The following is a 23,261-nucleotide window of genomic DNA, read 5'->3' as shown; positions in this document are numbered from 1 at the left end:
GAATGATAAAAATATTTTTAATTATATTTTATTTTTCTATTTATATCTATTTATTTATTTTAAATAAATCATAAAAAAATATTTAATATAATATCACTAATTATTTCACAAATGATAAATTTTCTTATTAATAACATAGTAATCCATAAATAACTTTCAAGGCACTTGACTACTTCTTTTTTTTCTTTTCTTTTTAAAGCTGAGCGTGTTTGGGCTCTGTTTTAAATCCATATGCTTCCAGGCTTGATTATTTAGATCTTCACCTTTTTCATTTTTCGTATTTAATTGTTTTTTTATATATTTTTTGAATTAAATTATTTTGAGTTAATATTATTACAATGATATTTAAAAATCATCCAATTATGCCATACTTTTCAAATAAAATATATTTTTTATGGTAATATTATCAATTATTTTATGAAGAATTTAAACAAATCTAATATGCAGATTTAAAAAACAATTCATGAATATTTGATGAGAGTAAAAATATATATTTTTTTATTTTTTAAATATATTATCATTTGAGTTTTACAAATTTTAGGATTATTAAAAATTTATATGATTGTTAATTTTAAAATTCATAAAATTAATTGATGCATCCGTAAATTGATCGAAAGATTTATATTATTAAAAAATAATAATAATAATAATAATAAGTACACTGCTGCAATATGGTCTCCCTGTTGCAAATGGTCCTCGAACCTTTACAGCTTGAGTTAGGGTGGGATTTGGTCACATTTATGAGATTTGGTGAGTGGAAGATTGGAAATTAAAAATAAATAAATTGAAAAGTAATAGAATGGAATCCAACAGGGATAAAGGGTTGTTAATTAATTCATAATTTTTTTTATAGTAGTTCAACAGCAGGTTGACATCATCGCAAACTTTTATATCTATGAGATCTGTTTTTCATTTATTTTATATATAAAAATTAATTGTATAATAATTTTAATTAAATACATATTTTTTTACATTAATAAGTGCTAATGTTTCTTTAAAGAAATATTGAGCTTAAAATGTTTTTTTGATGAAAAAAGTTTAATACCTGGAAATTAAAGCAATATATACTACTTGAAATATAAATTCATTGGTGTTTTTATTATGGATTCTTGATACTTTCTCAAAGGCAATGCAAGATTTACCTAATCATCCCCACCCAACCTTAACACTTTCTGGCTGTTTTGATTACATCAAAGGTCCGAAAGGTCAAACTATCTACAATTCAAAACCCCACCCTACCTTTATATATATATATATATTCAATTTTTACTTATCAAGTCAACGACATGCCACTTGACTATGAGCCTAGGTGGGAGGCTGGGAGCATATCATCGGTCAATAAATAAATTATAAATGGAAAATGGTATTCTAATTTCTAAAGTTGGAAGATTGCTTAGAAGATTAGATGAACGGAAAACGAATGAGAAGAAGGTGTTAACCTATAGGATATATATTTATATTTTTATATATATCCCGATGATGATTATAATAATATAAAAGATTAACTAATAAAATATTTGATTGAAAATAAATTTTAAACAGATTTATACAAATATTATGTTAACAAGTATAACATTTTTTAATTTTAGTGCTTGTTATAAAATATTTCTCGACACTTTCGTGTGCTCTTGGTTACATCTTTTTTGTTTATGATATTGCGTGAGGCTTTTTCCTTTTTCTTCAGTTTTGCAACCAATTAGAAATCGACAGCCATCTTCCATCGTTATTGCTCGAAGAATTTCTGTGCTGCAAAGTGCAATGATCGGGTAGCGTGGCATCATATGATTAGTAAATGCTTCGTTTTATATACATCGAAGCTTTTTATATATGCCCTAGCTAGGATGCGTGCCATGTTTCTTTTTATTTCTAAGAAAAAACTATGTTTATCTACTAAATACATACATAATTATCCCCAGTATTCACTGTGGATAATTGTATTTACAAAAAATAAGATTTTCTAGGAGTTTATTAGATTATACTATTTAGTAAATTAATAATAATTTTATGACTATCTATTCTGTTTTCATTATTATTTAGTAGATAAACATAGTTCATTATTGATCTTGATGAACTCCATCTTTTTTCTTGATCTTCCTTTTGATTTCAGAGCTATTAGTTTTCATGCTCTTAACCTAATTTCATGTTTTGGATGTCCGGTCTGATTACATCCAAGCTATCCTTTCTGGGATTTTGTTCATGAAAGTTTACTCCTTTTTCCCCTCTTCTTGATTTTTCACTATTTGATATTAGGGTGGCCTTGTAGCCCAGCTGCTTCAAGTTATGAGGCTCTGTAGCCTTAGGCCTAAGAAACAATAAGGCCCAATAGGCCTATATTTTCTTTTTCTTTAAATGAAACAAAACGTCAAAAACCGGGTCAAATAGGTTACTCTCATATAGTTATTAAACTCAGTCCTTCTTTGAAGGGTAAATTTGAGAATTCCACTCACAACCCAGCGTCTTACTAAGGTCGGGTTCAATTTGAATTGAAAAAAATATTAACTTTATTAAACTTTGTTAAATTAATCAAATTTAATTTAAATTTATTCAGGTCCATCAATGAATTTTTTTAAAAAAATAATATAAAAAGAAAATTAATCCAAATAATCTAGTAACTCTTAAGTTGACCCAACTAGACTCAAACTTTTTTTTATTATATATCTAACCAAGTCTAATAATAAAATAATTTATTTTCTGGAAGATACAATCCTTCACGTATTTCACAAGCATTTCGTACCCACTACCTAGTTGATTTGATTATATGAATTGTACGGTTAGAATGTGTTTCTTTTTATAATTGAAGATTGAATTTTTTATACGAAAGCGATTTTTATGGTTGATTTTTATATATAATTGTACTATACTCCATCACAAAAATAAACATAATTTTATTACTATCTTGTCATTATTTTTGCATTTTTTTTTATCAAAATACAAAGAATTTAGAACCATATCATAACTCGGGTTTATGCATCAAAAATTATACAAAAAATCAAATTAAAAAAAGGGTCACGATGAATCTTGAAAAGTATATATTAACTGATGAATTTGCTTTCGAAATATTACTAATTTGAATCCTACAAACCTCAAGGTTACTGGAAGTTTATATAGGTATTAACTTTAGGGTTTATAGAATTAATCGAGTTACATGCAAACTCATCTAAAAACCCGTATTAATCTATAAAAAAAGAGCCAAGATGACTTGATCACTTGAATGAAGGCCACCACCAATTACAGGAAAAGAAGTCAAGAGAAGGCTTCATCCACAGCATGCGCAGACTACCAGATTTCATGACTAGACGAAGTTACTTTTGAGCTCCATTATTGGTCAGAGAACACGGTTCCCATCTTAATCACCTCCACAGTAGCGCTGCAACTCCTCCTCTAAAGTAGTTCTACGGCGATAAAGCAAGTGCTGTTCTTGGAATATCTTGTGCAACACAAAAGTAAATGCCCCGGTAAGCATCGGTCTCTATCTGTCCTGGTTTCAAGAAACTCCCTCGCACGACGATGTATTCCTTCCTTTTCTTCTCTTTTCTTTTCTTTTCTTTAAGCTGAGAGGACCTTTTTCCTCTTACATCTCCATGACAAAGAAAATGCCCATGAAGAAAACAACGCCAAGAACATTGCTGAATGGATTTATAAACCAGAACGATGGAGACATGAAACGTGAACAAATCCATCCATGATTGTTTAAGAATCATTTACGTGTTAGTTATTGCTTAATGATTAGGATATCATTAGGGAATTCTATAAATGAAAAATAAAACAGATCTGCAATCAATTTATAATAAATTATGTTGTTATTTCACAGCAAATTTTATATTTATTCGTGTACACGTTTGTAGCTGGCCCTGCCTAGCTAAAAGTTCATTTGACAAGTTGGCTTTGGATACCCGTCATGTGCCCTGGCCCATAGATTACCAATCTGGGCCATACATGTCCAGCTCAGCGACCTTTTACCTAGTTTAGTTTATTTTTTTTCTAATATTAAAATTAATATTTAGGTGATGTTAGGTTTTTTAAATAAATAAAAGAAATCTAAGACTCGGGTCAACAATTTAACCAAATTCAATAAACTCAGTTAATTTAATAATATAATAAAAACAAATATAGACAACTAATAAGAATTTTTTAGTAATAATTAATTATAAAAAATAAATTTTCAGTATTATATTTAGAAGAATAAAAAACCTAAATTAATCTCTCACACTCAAAATCCGTAAAGTTTTAAATTTAGGGATAAATTTGATGAAAAAACCATATTATTTCTGATAAACAGTGATATAATTTTGTTTGGGAGGATATATTATTTCAATATATAATGCAACAAGCCTAGGGCTATAATAAAAGCAATGCGTTTTAATTAATTAATTAATTTATTTAAATGAGACCACCAAAATGAGCATTGGGCGCCGGGGGGGTGCAAGGTCCCCACATGACATAATAACATCTATACGTGGGGTGGCGATTGATTAGTGTCTCAAGATAAGAAAAACAGACAATCAAGATCAAAAAATATCTGGTTAAAAATAAATAGATATAAACATGAAATAAATGTGCTATTAAAATGGTCTTGGAATGAGTTTTTGTATCTTTAAATATATTATCTTTGTTTTTATTTTTTTTATTTTTTATTTGTTTCGACACCGAACATTCCCATAGATATATTTAAAAAATCAGAGACAAAAATCACCGTTTAAGATTCTGGTTACAGAGAAAACTAAGAATTTATGCTATATACTCCCTGCCTACTTCAGGTGTAAAGTTACGATCAGCAACAAATAAGAGAGATCAGATTAAGAGAACAATGAAATTAAATTAAATTAAATAAAACTTTATATTTATTCATTGATACCAAGAAGCGGGTCCAATGTTCCAGGGGACATGGCATCAAAATAGAACAGATTCGATGTGCTGTGTACATGTGTTTAGCGTCGTGGTGGCTGATCGGCCATTGTCAGATTCTGGGTAAATGGTCCTCATCTCTTCCCATTGGGAATCGAGACGGGCCAATTTAAACACACATGGGTAGTTGAATTATTGTTTATTTTCTACTCTTTTTTTTTTTTAATGCGTGATTCATGAAAATAAAAATATAGAAAAAAAAAATATGCACTTGAGGTCTTGGCCTAGTAATTGAAGAGACTCGTTCCCTTCCTCTATATCCTGGGTTCAAATCTCATTGTGCACGTCTGTTACCCCTGCGGTGCCTTACATGCTCACTGGGTTTGCAGGATATTCAGTGAGCCGTGGGATTAGTCGTGGTGTGCATAAGCTGATCCGGACACCCACGTAAATAAAAAAAAATATATATATATATATATATAGAAAAAAGAAGAGAAGCAAATCCCAAATAATAAAATGTCATTCTATTGTGGTTGTTAAGCGACATGGTATTACGATGACTCGACATTACAGCCTCAATACTGTGCAGTACACGATACCCACATGTACCATGCACCTGTTATTTCGATTGCATGATCCCAACGAGCATGACTGTGCTCCCACACCTTTCGATTTTTATTGGAAATAAAATATTGTTCACGCCTTCATACATGGTTTTTAGATTCGGTTAGGTGACCGGTTTGATTCAAGATCTAGATTCTGAGTTTTGATCAGGTTATAGATTATCCGGGTTAATTTTTTTTTAAAAATTAAAATGATGTTATTTTAGTAAAAATACAAAAATCAATGGGTTGCGACTGGATCTTGTCGGGAAAACCGGGTCACCAGGTTTTTTCTTCTTCAATTTTTTTTTAAACTAAAACGACATCATTTTAGTAAAAAAATACAAAAATCAACGGGCTGCAATCGGATCTTATCGAGACAACTAGGTCACCAGGTTACACTGGATTTTTTCTTTTTCAATTTTTTTTCCAACCCAATCCAATTCTAGCTCAGGTGGTGTTTCAAAAATATTTCTTCGTATATTTGTCTGGTGTATTTTTTATATTAATTTGATGGATATTAAATATAATAAACCTTCGGATTCTGGTTTTGATCGAGTTACAAATCGTCTGGGTCAATTTTTTTTTATTATTAAAATGATGTTATTTTAATAAAAAAATACTAAAGTTAACGGGTTGCAAACGAATCTTGTCGGAACAATCAGGTCGTTGGGTTTTTTTTTTTAATTTTTTTTTGAACTCAGTCTTATTCTAGCTTAGGCCGGGTTTTGAAAGTATTTCTTCGTTGTTTGGTGTATTTTTATATTAATTAGATGGATATTAAATATAATAAACCTTCGGATTATTCCTTGTGCTCGCACTTTTTTTTCTCTCCCTCGAATGAGCATCTTGTTCATGTTACGTTGAAGAACTAAAAGAAGTGTGTTTAGGACAGTATCTCATGGACTGGCATCTTCGATGGTAGGACCACTGGATTTTCGATCGAGGAGGTTATGCCTCAAGAACATTGTGTTTAACGTGTTTATAGGGGAGGATGGTTTTTTAATGAAGTCTAAATTTAAAGATGAGTTCTTTCCATCGAGAAGATTGACAAGAGTTTTTTGAAAAAATAAATATATTTTTTATTTTTTTTTGGTTTATAATTTTTTTTTAGTAATATTATGTTTTTCTATCTAAAAACCATAATTTTGCTATTTTTATTTATGTAGTTATTATATTTTTATTTACGTAGATCTCTCCATAATTATATTGTTTCTAATTTTTAAAAATTTTAATCTATAACAGACTCCAATATCCTTCGTTTAATTTTTAGTGATTTCATTGGCAAAAAAAAAAAATTAATTAAAGAATTGTTGGCATAAAAATTATACTCGGATGATAGAAGGAAAAACTTAAATTTAAAGATAAAAAAGTTGATTTTTTAGCTTTAGATACCAAATTCAAGCTGATCCCAAAATTAGTTTTTTTTTTAAAAGGTTCGTTGGCATTTTGGACAAGATAGTAAAAAAAAACCTCATTCTTTTTTTTTAATCAAATGGATAATTAACACAAATCCGACAAGTGTCATCCCATCCCTCGGTACCTGGATAGACCTTCACACACCATGTTAGAATTAAAACTGAGGCGACACTTCTAATAAGGCTAAGGAAATCAGTAATACGACGAAGAGAGACCTCCTTAAATTCTCTTCTTTGTCGTTTAATCGACCAGTGAAAAAATAAACCATACTCGCAAAACTCGTATCGGACTGTAAAGTTCGTCTGCCTAATCCGGAACCTGGATGAATCTGATTAAAAAAAAAAAAAAATATATATATATATATATATATATATATATATATATATATAAAGCTCGATTAACTCCATTAAAAATCAAGGTTGATTCATTGAACTAGCTAAAACTTGGTTTTTAATTTTTTGATTTTTTATATATAAAAAAAGCTCGATTAACTCCATTAAGAGCGTGTTTGGTGGTGTGGTAGCGGTTGCTTTTTAAATAGCTTTTCGTGCCAAAATACATGCCAATGATATTTTTTTATTTTTAAAAAATCATTTTTGACATCAGCACATCAAAACGATCCAAAAGGTACAAACCGAACTTAATTTTAGTAAAAAAAAAAAATTCAAATTTGGGCAAAACGCAGGTACAACCTCACTGCCAAACGATGCCTAAAAAACAAGGTTGATTCATTGAACTAGCTAAAACTTGGTTTTTAATTTTTTGATTTTTTTATATATTTTTTTAAAATAATATTGTGTTGATTATTTTTTAAAAAACTATTAAGAAGAAAGTTCTTGATTTGTGATTTAGGTGTTAATACAAGTTAACTCTGGACAGGTTTTACAACTAGTATTTAACTATTAAAAAGGTAAAAAAAAGAAAAAAAAAAAAGGGAATGCAGGGTGTATTTGAGAGTACGGTGGAACTGTACATCTATTTTTTTAATTTTTAATTTTAAATTAATTTTTTTTTATTTTTGAATAGTTTTGATATGTTGATTTTAAAAATAAATTAATAATATTTTAAAATAAAGAACAAAAAAAACTATCCTTTACGCTTTAAAAATGGCGCGGGAATGATAAAAAGTCGGATTCTGGAAGGCGTCTAAAAGACGCTGCTGTTGCGAGAGTTATCCGAATAAAATCGCCACCTCAGGATGAGATCGAACCCTTGAAATTAGAAACCAATCAATGGTGATGCAGCAGCACAGAAGATTAAAAAAAAAAAAAAAAAAAAACATCAAGACAAAGCAAAACTCTCCAAGATTAATGCTCTCACTGCCCACTGCATCGCCAGAATGACATCCTCTCATAGGACCGAAAGCTGAGCGTTTTGTGGGTTTTGATGATAAGGTTTGCTGTGTAGTTTTCAATAAATAAATAAATAAATTCATCTGTTTTGATCTCATAAATTTCCTTGGCTGAGAGAGGGCCTCTTAAGGATAAACGTCTCTTCAATTTCCTTGGCCTTTTCTGCAATAATAATATCTGTTTTGTTGTAAAAATTGTGTGGGCATCTCCTAATTAGCAAAGAAAAAAAGAGAGCGAGGAGGAAAATGAAAAAACAAAAGTTAAAATAAAAGCTCAACCTGGCCCCTGTATTTCTAGGAAGCTAGTAAGTTAATCCCTTGTTATAAGAAACATATAAGTTAATCCTTGATCATCTATCCATCGACTTTGAATGTCAAGTTGTTAATTAATCTATCCACTAATCAGCAAATGGATCCGAGTTGCATTTCCAACGTGAACATTAAAGAATTAAAGTGTTGGAGAATGCGGTAGTAATTATTTTTTAAAATATTTTTTTGTTTAAAAATATATTTAAATAATTTTTTATTTTTGACATTATCATATCAAAATGATTTAAATTTTTAATGAATTTGAAGCAAAAAAATTTATTTTTTTAGATATTTTTTTAAAACATAAAAACAACCAAATAAATATTGCCTCGTAACAATGTGCTTTTTTAAAAATATTTGTTGCTCGAAAAGAACTTTTAAAATTTTTTAATATTAAAACTACCACAAAAAACTCAGAAATATAAATTACGCACCATCAAACAAGAAAGATGTTTTTTATAAAATATTTGTCATTTGAAAAATATTTTTTTATTTTTAATATCAGTATATTAAAATCATTAAAAAAAACACTCATTAAACACACTCAACCAAGTAAAGTGCTTTTCTAAAATATTTATAGTTTAAAAAGTAATTTTATTTTATTTTTTAATATTAATATATTAAAATCATAAATAAAAAATCCACACACAGAGATTACACACTCTCAAACAGTCACTGTGACTTGGGCAGGCGACAGGGGGTGTGTGGTCGGGTGCATCAATGGCCAACTCAATAATCCTTGGAAATATATTAATGTTGATGGGATGTTAATTAAAATAAGAGATGATCTTACGCATGTTTTAGTCTTCAATTTTATTTTGTCAAGTGACACGTCAACTTGTTTACCCTTAACGCATGCCCCTCCATCCATAGTAAAATAAAAAATAAAAAATAAAAAAATAAAAAATAAAAAAATATAGTAATCTTTTGGTGTCCTTGTTTTTCCATACTCCACGCATTACATGGTATTTTATGCCCGTTGTTTTTGCAGTCATTTGTCAATATAAGAAATTAAATATAACTCTCCAATTGACTATTACTGATTTGTTGTTTAAAGACACAGCTCTAGAATAGTCCTTCTAGATTTTATGAATTGTTTATTATTGACTATGATGCTATTCAATTTTTTATAGCCAAAGATTCTTCTGGAACATGGTACATGTGTTATTTTATAAAATATTTATTTAAAAATATATTAAAATAATATTTTTTATTTTTAAAAAATTATTTTTAATACTAACACATTAAAACTATTCAAAAATATACAAAAATTACTTTAAACTAATAACGAGTAATGTCAGAATTGATACAAGGGTAACGTCAAACTCAATACCTTTTTAAATATATTATTATGGTAATCAAATAATATATTTTTTATAGCCAAAGATTTTGCTAGAACATGGCATACACGTTGTTTTTTAAAATATTTATTTAAAAATATATTAAAATAATATTTTTTATTTTTTAAAAATTTATTTTTAATATTAACACATCAAAATAATTTAAAAATATAAAAATTTTAATTTAAAACTAATAACGAGTGATATCAAAATTAATACAAGGATAATGTCCAACTCAATAATTTTTTTAAATATATTATTATGTTAATCAAATAATAGATTTTTTATAGCCAAAGATTATTATAGAACATGGCATACACGTTAATTTTTAAAATATTTATTTGAAAATATATTAAAATAATATTTTTTATGTTTTAAATTTTATTTTTAATATTAACATATTAAAACTATTCAAAAATAACATGAGGGGTAAGTCAACTCAATAATTTTTAAAATATATTATTGTTGATGAGACGTTAATCAAATAATAGATAATCTTGTACAAGGTTCACACTTTCAAACCCTAAATGCATGCCCTCCATCCATGGTTAAGAGAAAATCAGTAATCCTTGGTCGCTCCTGTTTTCCATACTCCAACCCTTGACATTGTATTTTATACCCACTGTTTTGTAGTCGTAAATTTTCCCTTGACGAGTGATTTGTCGAAATAAAAAATTAAATCAATCTATCTATCTAGTAATTGTATATATATAATGATGTTGATTTGTTGTTTTTAGCGAAAGTTTTTTTTTTCATTTTTTTTTTACAATGATTAAGGGTATTTCAAGATCAATTTGTGTGTCAAATTCCAATCTTTTTAAATGAAGTTGATGCATATCCACCCCTTAATTCCTTCATACTTGCCTTAATAATAATATTGCATTATCATCCTTCTTTTAAAATGTGGGTATTGGTGTTAATTTGTATGCTTTTCGACTAATCCCATAAATCCTGAAGTTAATAATTATACAAGTCTCCAACAATCATCGTATTAACAACCACAAGACTCAAATCTAAGATCATGAATATCATCATCCTTAATTTATGATGACATGGATAAACTCTTATCACAATTATTAATGAAGTGAAGAACTTACTTTATTATAACACCACTTATTAAAAACACATCTTAAAACTCCTCCAAAAAAAGATTATTTGTTTTAGCAACTTAACAACACTTTTTTAAAAGATTATTTTTTAAAAAATTATTTGTTTTATGGTTTTTAATATTAATGTTAAAAATAAAATTTAAAAAATAAAATAATTATTTTAAAATATTTTAAAATAAAAAATATTTTTTAAAAATAACCGCTAAAATAATATCAATCATTATATTAAAAAAAATCTATAACACATCCAAAGAAATCGAAACTCATCCTCCTACCAAAAACAAAAATCCAATCTAGTCCAACAACTACCATAAATACCCCAAGTTTGAGCACAAAAAACGCATATTCCCCATTAAACCTACAGAACCAAAAATAGTAAATTGTTATTCAACCCCATGTGCTGTTTTTGACCTTTACCATCGGGCTGGCCCTCTTTTTTATGAGATCCGTCCGTCACTCACTATAAATAACAGTCTCTCTCTCTCTTTTCCCCTCACCATATCACACATTCCTCATCAGGAGCACACTGCTTCTCTCTCTCTCTCTCGCTCTCTTTCTCTCCTGTTATTGGAGAAGTAAACAAACAAGATAAAACCAGGGTTTCGTAGGGATGGGTTCGCCTGTTTTGCCAGATCTGGGAACTGAGATTCTGATTCCGGTATGTGCCATTATCGGAATCGGATTTTCTCTCTTTCAATGGCTGTTGGTTTCCAAGGTCAAGCTTACACCGGGTTCGGCGGCGTCCAAGAACAGTGGAGGTGCTGGAAAGAATGGACATGGTGATTACTTGATTGAAGAAGAAGAAGGACTTAATGATCATAATATTGTTCTTAAATGTGCTGAGATTCAAAACGCCATCTCTGAAGGTATAATAAATTATAGTAACATCGCTGTTTTTTTTTTTTTTTTTTTTTTTGAAGTTTGGTGGTTTTTGGGCTTGTTGAATTTAGATCCCTGCTTGATTTGGTGTTTTGGTTTTGAAATGGAAGACAATGAGCTGTTTTTGCTGGTAAAGTTTGGTTATTCTACGCGAGGAATTGCTTTTCTTGTGAAGGATTTTGTATGCGGTTATTTCTAGTCAGAGCTCTATGTGCTGTGGAAAGTATGGATTTTTTTTGAGATTATTGTTTTGTTTTATTTGCTAAAGTTTATTTTTTTTAGTTAAAAGAAACAAAATCCAGCTTTTATATTCTTATTTTTATAATATTTTAGTCGGTGGAAAATTTCGAGATCTCGCAATTCTTTTGTTGTTTCTCGTGTTGGAAATATGGTAATAATTTTTTAATGAGAACGCATGCATAGGCAGAAAGATTTTGGACGTTTGGTCATAACTACAATGGTAAATGCGATATTTTCTGGCATGTGTGCTCTGGTATTGATATGCCGCCACCGACCAGTCAACCCTGATTCCTGCGGGGTGGGAATGGTACTTTTTGCCGTTTTAAGTTGACATTGTTCCTTGAAATTTTGCTAGATCTACAGGTCTTGATGATGTTATTGCAAATCTTAAATAGATCTAAGCGTTTAGCTCATGCTTTTTTTTTTTTTTTTTTTAATTATGGATTGTTGATAAAGTTGATTAGTTGCTCTTGGCTTTTTTTTAAGGATTTTTGTGGTGAATTTACTTTCCTTAGTTATTATTTGCATTATTGACTGTGAGGACTTGGCCTCATTTTTTCATGTGCTGAAAATTGTTTCGAATGATAACTAGGATGTGAAAACCAGAAACCAGATGTTTAGGGATCATACCAATGTGTCTTCTCGATCTGTCTTTGACAGATGACTGATAGTTCTCGAGTCCCTTTGGTTAACTTCATGCTTTCTTGGTGAATGGTAAGCCATGAAGTACAAATCACCTTTGTGAAGAGGCCATATCCAGTATTGTATCTGACATCTTGACATATGTTCTCACTGTTCAATAATAGTGATTTCTTGCTTATATATAACTGAATTTAATCGGCATTGACTTGCTATAACTGAAAATTTAATCTGTATTACTTGCTATGTTTTCTTGTATTGGATCCTTTTTGCAACATAGTGGTCTTTTTACTTCATCATTACATCATTATGTTGTGACAGTAATTTTTTGTTAATATCATTTTTTTATACTAATTATGGATGCGGATTTTTTTCACTCTGCAGGTGCAACTTCTTTCCTTTTCACCGAATATCAATATGTTGGAATTTTCATGGTTGCATTTGCAATCTTGATTTTCGTTTTCCTTGGCTCTGTTGAGGGATTCAGCACAAAGAGTCAGCCTTGCACCTATGACCCATTGAAGCTTTGCAAGCCTGCTCTTGCCACTGCTGGCTTCAGCACCATAGCCTTCATGCTTGGTGCCATCACATCAGTGGTTTCTGGGTTTCTCGGGATGAAAATTGCCACCTATGCAAATGCCAGAACCACCCTGGAGGCAAGAAAAGGAGTTGGGAAGGCTTTCATCACTGCATTTAGATCTGGGGCAGTCATGGGTTTTCTCCTTGCTGCAAATGGTTTATTGGTGCTTTACATTGCCATCAATCTCTTCAAGCTCTACTACGGAGATGACTGGGAAGGGCTTTTTGAGGCTATAACTGGTTATGGACTTGGAGGATCTTCCATGGCTCTCTTTGGCAGAGTTGGAGGAGGTATCTACACCAAAGCTGCCGATGTTGGTGCTGATCTTGTTGGCAAGGTTGAAAGGAACATTCCTGAGGATGACCCAAGAAATCCTGCTGTAAGTAATCCTCTGTAGAAATAACATTTTACCTTGAAAAATGACGTGATTTCTTGTCTGGGCTGTATCTGATTTCCTTCTGTGATTGCAGGTGATTGCTGACAATGTAGGTGACAATGTTGGTGATATAGCTGGCATGGGATCTGATCTTTTCGGCTCATATGCCGAGTCCTCTTGTGCTGCCTTAGTTGTTGCTTCCATCTCCTCTTTTGGAATCAATCATGAGTTTACTCCAATGCTATATCCTCTTATTGTCAGTTCTGTGGGTATCATTGTTTGCTTGCTCACCACTTTATTTGCAACCGACTTCTTCGAGATCAAGGCTGTGAATGAAATTGAGCCAGCGCTAAAGAATCAACTCATCATCTCCACTGTTCTGATGACTATTGGAGTTGCCGTTGTTAGTTGGATTGCTCTCCCGTCTTCCTTTACCATCTTCAATTTTGGGACCCAGAAAGTTGTCAAGAATTGGTAAGATGTATCATTGATGTTCCTTTGAGAAAAATTTAGTGTCTTTCTAGTTGAGTTTTACCGTCTCACTCTTTACATTCAAGGAGTATTTGCTTATAGCATTGAATTCTACTTGCAGGCAACTCTTCTTGTGTGTTGCTGTTGGTCTCTGGGCTGGTCTTATTATTGGATTTGTAACTGAGTACTATACTAGCAATGCATACAGGTAAGCTTTTTTCCTATTCATATCTCTCCTTACTATTTTCCCTAAACAATTAGTTAACTCGACCTTTACATAAATTTGCAGCCCTGTTCAAGACGTTGCTGATTCCTGCCGAACTGGAGCTGCCACTAATGTTATTTTTGGGCTTGCTTTGGGATATAAATCTGTCATTATTCCTATCTTTGCTATTGCAGTCAGCATTTTTGTTAGTTTCTCCTTTGCTGCCATGTACGGTGTTGCTGTAGCCGCCCTTGGAATGCTGAGTACCATTGCCACTGGGTTGGCAATTGATGCATATGGTCCCATTAGTGACAATGCCGGAGGTATTGCTGAGATGGCTGGAATGAGCCACAGAATCCGAGAGAGAACTGATGCCCTTGATGCTGCCGGAAACACCACTGCTGCTATTGGGAAGGTCCGAAAAATCTCTCTTCTTGAGTTTAAATCACTTCATTTTTAGATTTAGTTGACATCTGCAATCTGCAATCGCCTTTAACTGTCATGTTAAAATGCAGTTCTTCATATGTTTTCATGCATTGATGTGTTAGTGAGTGGTTTACTGAAATCTTTTCTTATGGGACCACTTTCAAGTGGTGCTCCCAGCACGCAACCAAGGAAATAGGCAACTTGCCCCAGAAATAGTTTTGGATTTTCCCCTGTTTTATTCCTTGGGAAATGAAACTTTGGATTATTCTTTTATTTTATGATCAGACAAGTTGGATGCTTGCCTACTCGTTGCAAAGTCCTGGGACCAGTTCTTATGTAATCTGTTGTCAGATTGAGTCATTTTCGCAGCAAAGTGCATTTACATCGTTAGTTGTAGAACAGACATCCTTATTCTCGTTTGACTGAGAGAGAGTATTTGGCAATGACCTGTTGCACTGACAGAACCTAAGGTTTTATTCGCAAACTTCTAAATCATCTTTGTGCTGCCTTTTTCAGGGCTTTGCCATTGGCTCTGCAGCTCTCGTCTCCCTGGCCCTATTCGGTGCTTTTGTCAGCCGTGCTGCTATTTCAACAGTTGATGTGTTGACTCCTAAAGTTTTCATTGGTTTTATTGTGGGTGCAATGCTTCCTTATTGGTTCTCTGCCATGACAATGAAGAGTGTGGGAAGTGCAGCTCTTAAGATGGTTGAGGAAGTTCGCAGGCAATTCAACACCATCCCTGGCTTGATGGAAGGCACTGCCAAGCCTGACTATGCAACCTGTGTCAAGATCTCTACCGATGCTTCCATCAAGGAGATGATCCCACCTGGTGCACTTGTCATGCTCACACCCCTTATTGTTGGGATCTTTTTTGGTGTTGAAACCCTCTCTGGTGTCCTTGCTGGGTCCCTCGTGTCTGGTGTCCAGGTAAAGGCTACTGGTTAACAGAGTTTCTCTAGTTACATGCACTTGAGATTATATTTATCGAGGTTTAGGAGTCCTGCTAACGTGTCTGAACATTTATTTCTCCCTTGTCAATATTTTAGATTGCCATCTCTGCCTCCAACACTGGTGGTGCATGGGATAATGCCAAGAAATATATTGAGGTATACATTAAGTGGGCGCAATCACTCCTTCATTTGTAATTTGGCATGCTGAAATCGTGGTTTTGTAATGCTAACATGCCCTGCATTATTCTGTTGGAAACAGGCTGGTGTTTCTGAGCATGCAAGATCTCTTGGCCCTAAAGGATCAGATCCACACAAGGCAGCTGTTATTGGTGACACCATTGGGGACCCATTGAAGGATACATCAGGACCATCACTTAACATCCTCATCAAACTGATGGCCGTTGAATCACTTGTCTTTGCCCCATTCTTCGCCACACACGGAGGCCTGCTCTTCAAGATATTCTGAGAACGAGACATGACAAGCAGTGAAAATGGTCCACCAGTCCCATCTCTACTGTTTTGTCCTTCTATTTTTCTCCCCTCAAAAGTATATGTGTAGTTCGTAGTTGATGGACTTTAAATCTCTCTCCTGATGTTGACTGGTGGAGAAAATTTTCCCTGCTCAAGGGGGCTGATTGTGATGATGATAATCAATCTAGTGAAGAGAGCTGGACAAAAAATTGTCATTTTACTTTCTAGCAAGAACAGTTAAGTTTTTGCAAATCTGTCGCAAATTTTGATTGTATTATGCTTTCTCGTGTTTGAGTTGCCTCTATTTTGTTTTCCTTGAAGGTGCAAGTTCACATTTGAAACACACAAATGGATTCTGCGCCTGGCTATATATCAATCAGCAGCAGTAATTTTGGAGTTGTTTAATTGGAAATAAATAAAAAAGAATGCATGGGGGAGGGTCGCAGCAAAAGGGACAAGTTCTCCATCATAGCTGGAAGGGCACGTGGGGATTGGGAAGTTTTATAATGCTTTCTTAGAAGGGGTTTTGTTACTTCCTTTGTCCTTTAGAGCTAACATGCCTCTTAAGGTTATCTTATACCCTCCTTGGGCAAGTACGGAATTTCCTGCTTCGAGCATTGTTATCAAACTTGGTTACTAGTTTTCAAATCGGGAATCCATGATTCCGTAGAGTTTCAAGTTAAATTTAACTAGTAAAATTCAATTTACTTTAAGTTTAATCAAGTTAATTTTAAAATTAAAATAATTCATACAAATTGATATGATAATCTAATAATTCTATATTTTTTTTGAGTTAATTACCTAACCATATAGCTGTACTAATTTGCGTGTATCTCAACTAATATCACGAGTCTTGAAATTAACGATCATGTAAGCTTTCAGTAACCATCATATTAATAATCATATGGCTTGAACTTAAAACTACAGAAAAAATAAATTTCTTGGTCTCAAGCTCTTACTACCTATTAGATAATTGATTATTTTAGATTACTTTTTTTTTTTCTAGGTGAAATACCTTATTGTTAAGGGATTTTCTTTTTTTATAAGAAAGGAAAAAATAATAATAATAATAAAAAAGACATGCATGTCTTCAGAATTATTCGATTGATTATTGTTAGCAAACATCCAAACGTATATAAAAAATATAATTAGCGTAATTAAATAGCTGATCAGAACCAAACAATATTCATCTTTTACGGTACAAATATCTCAAATTAGATTTGTGAAGCTACAAATTCCCCCACAAAAATACGTTTGATGAAACAACAATAAAAAAATGGAAGAAAGAAAAAGAAATTGATGGAGAATTCATTTGTAGAGAGATTCACGTACTGACAGAATAAATAAAATGATATATAGCCTAAACATGACATAAAATTCAAGGATGATCTAACTAGTACATGGATATTGGAGCATTATCTTTATTTATATTTTTTATAGAGGAGATTTTGTTTAGTTTTACCATGCAGAACTGGATTTTTGTATTTATAATGTATCTAGCAACAAAACTTACTTAATATATTATAATGGTTTTATTATTGTTAAATACATCAAACTCTTTATATTTTATTCATAAATAGCACCATCAACCTTATTTCCTTTATGATCCTTAATTAGTTTCAAACTAAACTCCGTGCACTTATCAAATTGTAATTTTTTTTATACGAAACATCTTTTAAAATTTCTCAAATATATTTCTTTTTAAAAATAAATATTTTGGCATTTGACCTAACCATTTCAAAGCCAAGAAAATAATTTAACTTTCTAAGATCAAATATATCAATTTCATTCATTGTGGACCTTTTAAATTTTCCAACATGGTCCCATAATTACTAGTGTGAATTAAATCATAATATATATATATATATATATATATAACATTTTTTCTCCATCTTCAATTTTAATAAAAAATATATGCTCATGCGACCATCTTTTAACTTTAAGAGATAAACTTCATATGATTGTAATAAGCTCTTGGAGCTTGCTTTAGCTCTTAAAAACTTTTTTTCAACTTATATATCTTATACTCGATATTAAATTTTACATAACAAGAATATTGATTAACAAATAATTATTTTTGAAGGTCTCCACGTAGAAAAGCTGACTCTACATCCATCTAGAAGATGGACCATGATTTTTTAGCTATCAAAGCAATAATCAATCTTATTATATCATGCATTGCAAACAAAACAAAAACTTCTTTGTAATTGTTTACATTCTTACTTGTAACTTTTAGCTATCAAACATGCTTTTTATTTATCAATTTGTTTGACTCTTAGGTGTGCTTTGATAATTTACTATTTGTGGTGCTTTCTATACAAGGCCTTTCCCATCTTTCATCATTTTCATCATCTAAATATATTGGAATATTTTGTTTAACATCATCATTACTCCATGTCCAAAATTTAGCTTTATAAAAAATAACATTACGACTAATAATAATTTTTTTAGTGCTAAGATTATATAGTTTACAACCTTTTGAGTGATCACTAATATCAAGAAAAATATATTTTTCTCACTTGTCATTAAGTTTTTTCATCTTTTGATATAGAATATGAGCATAGGCAATGCACCCATAAATCATGAGATGATCAACCGCCAATCTTCTTCCACTCCAAGCATTTTTCAGTGTCTTATCATGAACGGAAAATATAAGACTTTTATTTAAAATATGAATACTCCCATTTATATATTCAGATACCAATTGTTGAAAACTAAACACATATTTGAACATCTCAAGTGTTTTATTGATTGATATTCTAAAATCCATAACACAATTTACCCTTATATTTACCTTTGATTCATACTCTAAACTAAACACACAGCTTACCAAGGCTTGCTCTTTTGTCGGTCTAGGTTTCTAAAGCTGTAAAAACATATGCTTGGCACATCTTATAGGTTGGGTTAATAGACTCCATTTTTGCTCTCTTATTGAATGCTTACATAATTTTTTTCCAGCCAGTACCTACAAGTTTCAGTACACTGCCTCGAATCTATACTCCTTTTTTAGTAAGTTTCGTGCTTTTGATATACGCGTGGGAGCTTTATAACCATTTATTCGTTTTGGTTTCACACAGTTTTTAGTTATGGAGTTGACTGTGTGCTTTGATTAGTTTGCGGGACAGCATTTGGGTGACTTTTATGAGCTGCACCTTCTCATGCTTGGCTGCAGCATCAGGAGTTCAAACTCCCCTGCGTTTGATTTTCCTTTTCTCTACAGCCTTTCACCTTTGTAAACGTTAACGTGGTGACCATGTCTTTTTCTCAATTGTACAACCATCTCCACAAACAAATACCAACGTAGGAGAAGAAATTGAGTCAAATCAGGATGCCTCGCCTCCAGATGACACTCCAACATAACCATCTACTATGAGGCAGCGACTCACAACTTCATCTCCTCCGTAGGTAACTTGCTCCAGTAGCACCTCTTTCTCACCTTTTCTCCTCAGTTCTCTGTTCCTAACATCCCTACTTTCAGGCCCATTGAGCAGCTTCTCCTTCTTTCCCTTTCACCACCGCAATTTTTAAAGCATTAAGGTGATATACCATCATTGCGACTGCTTTTACCCTCGTTTACCCTTCCATGTCGAAGCTTCCACTTCTTGATGGCATTAACATTGAATCTGCCCACCATCTACCTGACATATTCCTCATTGACGTTTCCAAGTTGATTGTTTTTCTCAAGAAAGCCATACCCCTGCAGCACCTACTTTTAATTAGGTGTCGCGCCATAATATTCTGCTGTTTTATTGGTGTCATACTGCATCTTTTTCTTCTCTCACTTATACTCACATGTGATTCAATCTATAATTTCTCCTTCATGACCCCCAACCTTTTTGCGCTGCTTCTTGCTAATTTCTATGCCTTCGTCACCACTGCTCCAGAGGCTCATTTCTATTTTTGCCATGCTTATTCACATAAAGTTGCTGCACTATCATACTGGAAATCAAATTACTCCATGCATAGGTTGTTCCTTTTTGATGTTGTTGATGATCTCATTCAACACACGCCCTTGGCATTGTTTTAAGCCAACATGGTGTGGCCTTTATTTTCTTGGGGGGTTAATTACTCCTTCACTTTTTTGCTTGCCAACATGTTCTTCCCCTTTCGAATTATGTCAACCCCCATTCCACTAATGTTCAACACTTATAATTTTCTTTTCTAGCTTACAATGGATTAGTCCTCGCTTTTAAAAGGCCGCCAGTTGCTGCGTTGTTCCGCTTCACACCTCTTTGTTTTTGTCACGGTCTACAAACTCTTTTACTAGTAACCATTGCCTCTATATGTACTAACCATATGCTTGTATGCACTTAAGTGCCTAGGCCTTCTTTTGAGGCAACATAGCATGTGTGTGTATGGCTCATGCCAAAGTGGGTCAAAGCATAAGCTCTAGTAGAGATAACCACCAACAAAGTGCTTTAATTCCTTTGAAAGAATATCATGTCACTTTAGGCTCCCCATAATCTTGATTATAGATAATGAAACGTAGTTTGACAACTATAAGATGAAAGAGTATTGTTAAAGGCTTTACATTGATCATCGTTTCTTCTTTGTATCATATCCTCAGACAAATGGTCAAGTTGAATTGACTAACAGAGTTTTGCTTAATGGACTTAAGAAAAAAGTAAAAGAAATTAAGTTAGAATGAGCAGAATTGTTGAATAAGATTTTATAGGCCTATATAACGATTCAAAAGACATCGATTGGAGAAACACCATTCCTTCTCACATATGGGACAAAAGCCACTATCCCACCTCAAATTGGATGTTTAAGCCACCGGGTAGTTCACTACACCTCAGAAGAAAATGAACAAAGTCTTAGGACCAATCTCAATTTCCTAGAAGAATCACGTTTGACATTTGCAGTGAGGAAGGGGGCCTATATGTTCAAAGCTACCCAATATCACAACACCAAGGTCAAGAATTATGCTATATTTTGACCTAAGAAAATATAGGTCTGACAAACATGTCAAATTCAAAATACTTATGTTTGATGACCAGCCAAACCTAAAGCAAACATGGGTCTGACAAATATGCCAGACCTAAAACATTTGGATTCAAAGATTATCGGGTTATATAACTATGTGTCAGACCCAAGATAATCTCCTAGATTAAAAGTATTGTAAGCATGGTAAACCATCATACCTCTTGTCGCACCCCAAAAAAAATCCTTCCGCGCGGCATCGGCTGGCGATTTAAATCTCGTTTATTGCATTTGCTTGAATTTGGTTCGTTGGAGTCGCCACCTAGTAATTGATTTCGGGCTACTAGGAAACCTGATGTACTGGTCTTGTCAGAGATCGCGGGTAAGGGACTGGTTGTGGCTAGGGAAGGTATTAGCACCCCTAACACACCCTACCTGAGGTAAGCTGCATTGTGTTCTAATGTGGTTTGAAAATTTAAAATATTAATTAAATTCTAAGGCTTGAATAAATCAGTCATTAAATCCCCGAATATATGTAAAAACTTGTTCTTACATTTTCATGGAAAATACAACTTGATTTTATTTGTCCTTGAGATATTTAACCATATTTAAATTTATAAATAATTCTTTTTGTGTTTTTTTTTTATTTTATAATTCAATAACATAAATAAATAAATAAAAACAAACACACACACAAACTTTTTTATTATTATTATTTTTTTTTTATCACATTTATACAATCTAAATTCCAAACAAATGAACAAAAAATTACATTAATTAATTTAAAAATTTACAGAAATAGTCCGTAAACATCCATAGGCTTGACCGGCTGGAATACGCAGGAACAGTGTTCGGAGCAGTGGTGGCGCGTCTTCCCACGCGCCACCGTCACTGGCGGCGCGTGGGTTCACGCGCCGCCGATGGAAACCTGAAAACAGAGGGGGCTGGAGCGGCTCCTTCTCCTCTTCCTTTCCTCGCCGGCGGTGAAGATCACCGCCACTGCAACAACAAAAAAAACTCACAAACAGCAATCGGTTTTTATTTTTCTTCCCGTTACAGATCTGCTTCTTTTTGATCTGCAGAAACAGATCGGTTCTTTTCCTTCTTCAGATCGATCTCGCCTCTGTCTTCGTTCCTCTGCTGGTTGCTGGATCTTCGGACGACGGAGTTGTGGCTGGTCTGTGGTGGTGGCTGCCGATCTGTGGACGGCGCTGCTGGGGTTTGCTGTGGTGGTCGCTGCTGCTGTCGGAGGCTGGACGGAGAGGAGAGGTCGGGGAAGATGGCGATGCAAACGGCGAGATGGTACAGCGAAGGGGAACTGCTCTGGCTTCTGTCCGGCGTGTTGCTTGTTGGAGGAGGCGTCGCCGTGTCCGGCGATGAGAGCTGGGAAGAAGGAATGGCCGAAAGAGGGGAGTGTTCGGCGTGTTGCTGGAAAGGAAAATGAAGCTGCTAGTCTTGGGGAAAGGGAGAGGTCGATCGGTGTTGTTGGTGGTGCTGGTTTTGGGAAGAAAAGAAAATGAAAACGGGGAGGGGGCTGTTCGGTTTTGAAGGAGAAGGGAGAGGATTTTTGTGGCTTCCCTGTGCAGGCCTTGAATTTTGGTTGAAGGGGAAGAAGATGGGGGGAAAAACCGGCTGAGATTGAGCTGAAAATCAGGAGGTTGTGGGAGTAAAAAAATAAATTTCAAACGCGGGGAAGGGGCTGGTTCCGGTGTTGAAAGAAAAAACAAAAATGTCAAGGGCGGGGGCGGCTGCCTTGATTTTCTGATGGTGGCTGCCCGGGAGAAAAAATGAAATCCACCGGGGGGTGCCTTCGTTTTTTTCCTTCTTCCAGGGAGAGTGTGTGGCTGGCTTTTTATCAGGGGAAAGAGAGGAAAAAATTAATTACCAAGGGGGTGGGGCCTGAGTTGCTGATTTTTCAAGCTGGAAAAATAACGGTCTTGGACCAGGGGGGCCAGCGGCTGTTTGAAAAAAAAAAATGGGGGGAGAAGATAGTTTTAGGTTTTTATTTTTTTTATTTTTCTGGTGTTTTCCAAAATTAACCCCCTTGCAAAAATGAAAAAACCCCTTAAATGTGAGTTTAAGACCAGTATTTATAGGCAAAAAATATTGCCAAGTTTTCAAAAAAT

The 23,261-nt window shown here is 33.2% G+C and overlaps 1 protein-coding gene across 1 annotated transcript; it reads left to right on the top strand.

The window, feature by feature from the left end:
* The first annotated feature begins 11,465 nt into the window (after positions 1-11,465).
* LOC118052052 (pyrophosphate-energized vacuolar membrane proton pump) lies at positions 11,466-16,489 on the top strand. The gene is made up of 8 exons (XM_035062863.2): positions 11,466-11,841; positions 13,118-13,692; positions 13,784-14,163; positions 14,282-14,368; positions 14,450-14,780; positions 15,308-15,718; positions 15,838-15,897; positions 16,001-16,489. Exons 1-8 carry the CDS (start codon positions 11,586-11,588, stop codon positions 16,205-16,207), a joined length of 2,307 nt encoding a protein of 768 aa, XP_034918754.1. The 5' UTR covers positions 11,466-11,585; the 3' UTR covers positions 16,208-16,489.
* The last annotated feature ends 6,772 nt before the right edge of the window (positions 16,490-23,261 follow it).

The sequence above is a fragment of the Populus alba genome, chromosome 18 (genome assembly GCF_005239225.2).
Source record: "Populus alba chromosome 18, ASM523922v2, whole genome shotgun sequence".
NCBI classification, from domain to species: domain Eukaryota; kingdom Viridiplantae; phylum Streptophyta; class Magnoliopsida; order Malpighiales; family Salicaceae; genus Populus; species Populus alba.
This window is presented reverse-complemented; position numbering and strand designations above follow the sequence as displayed.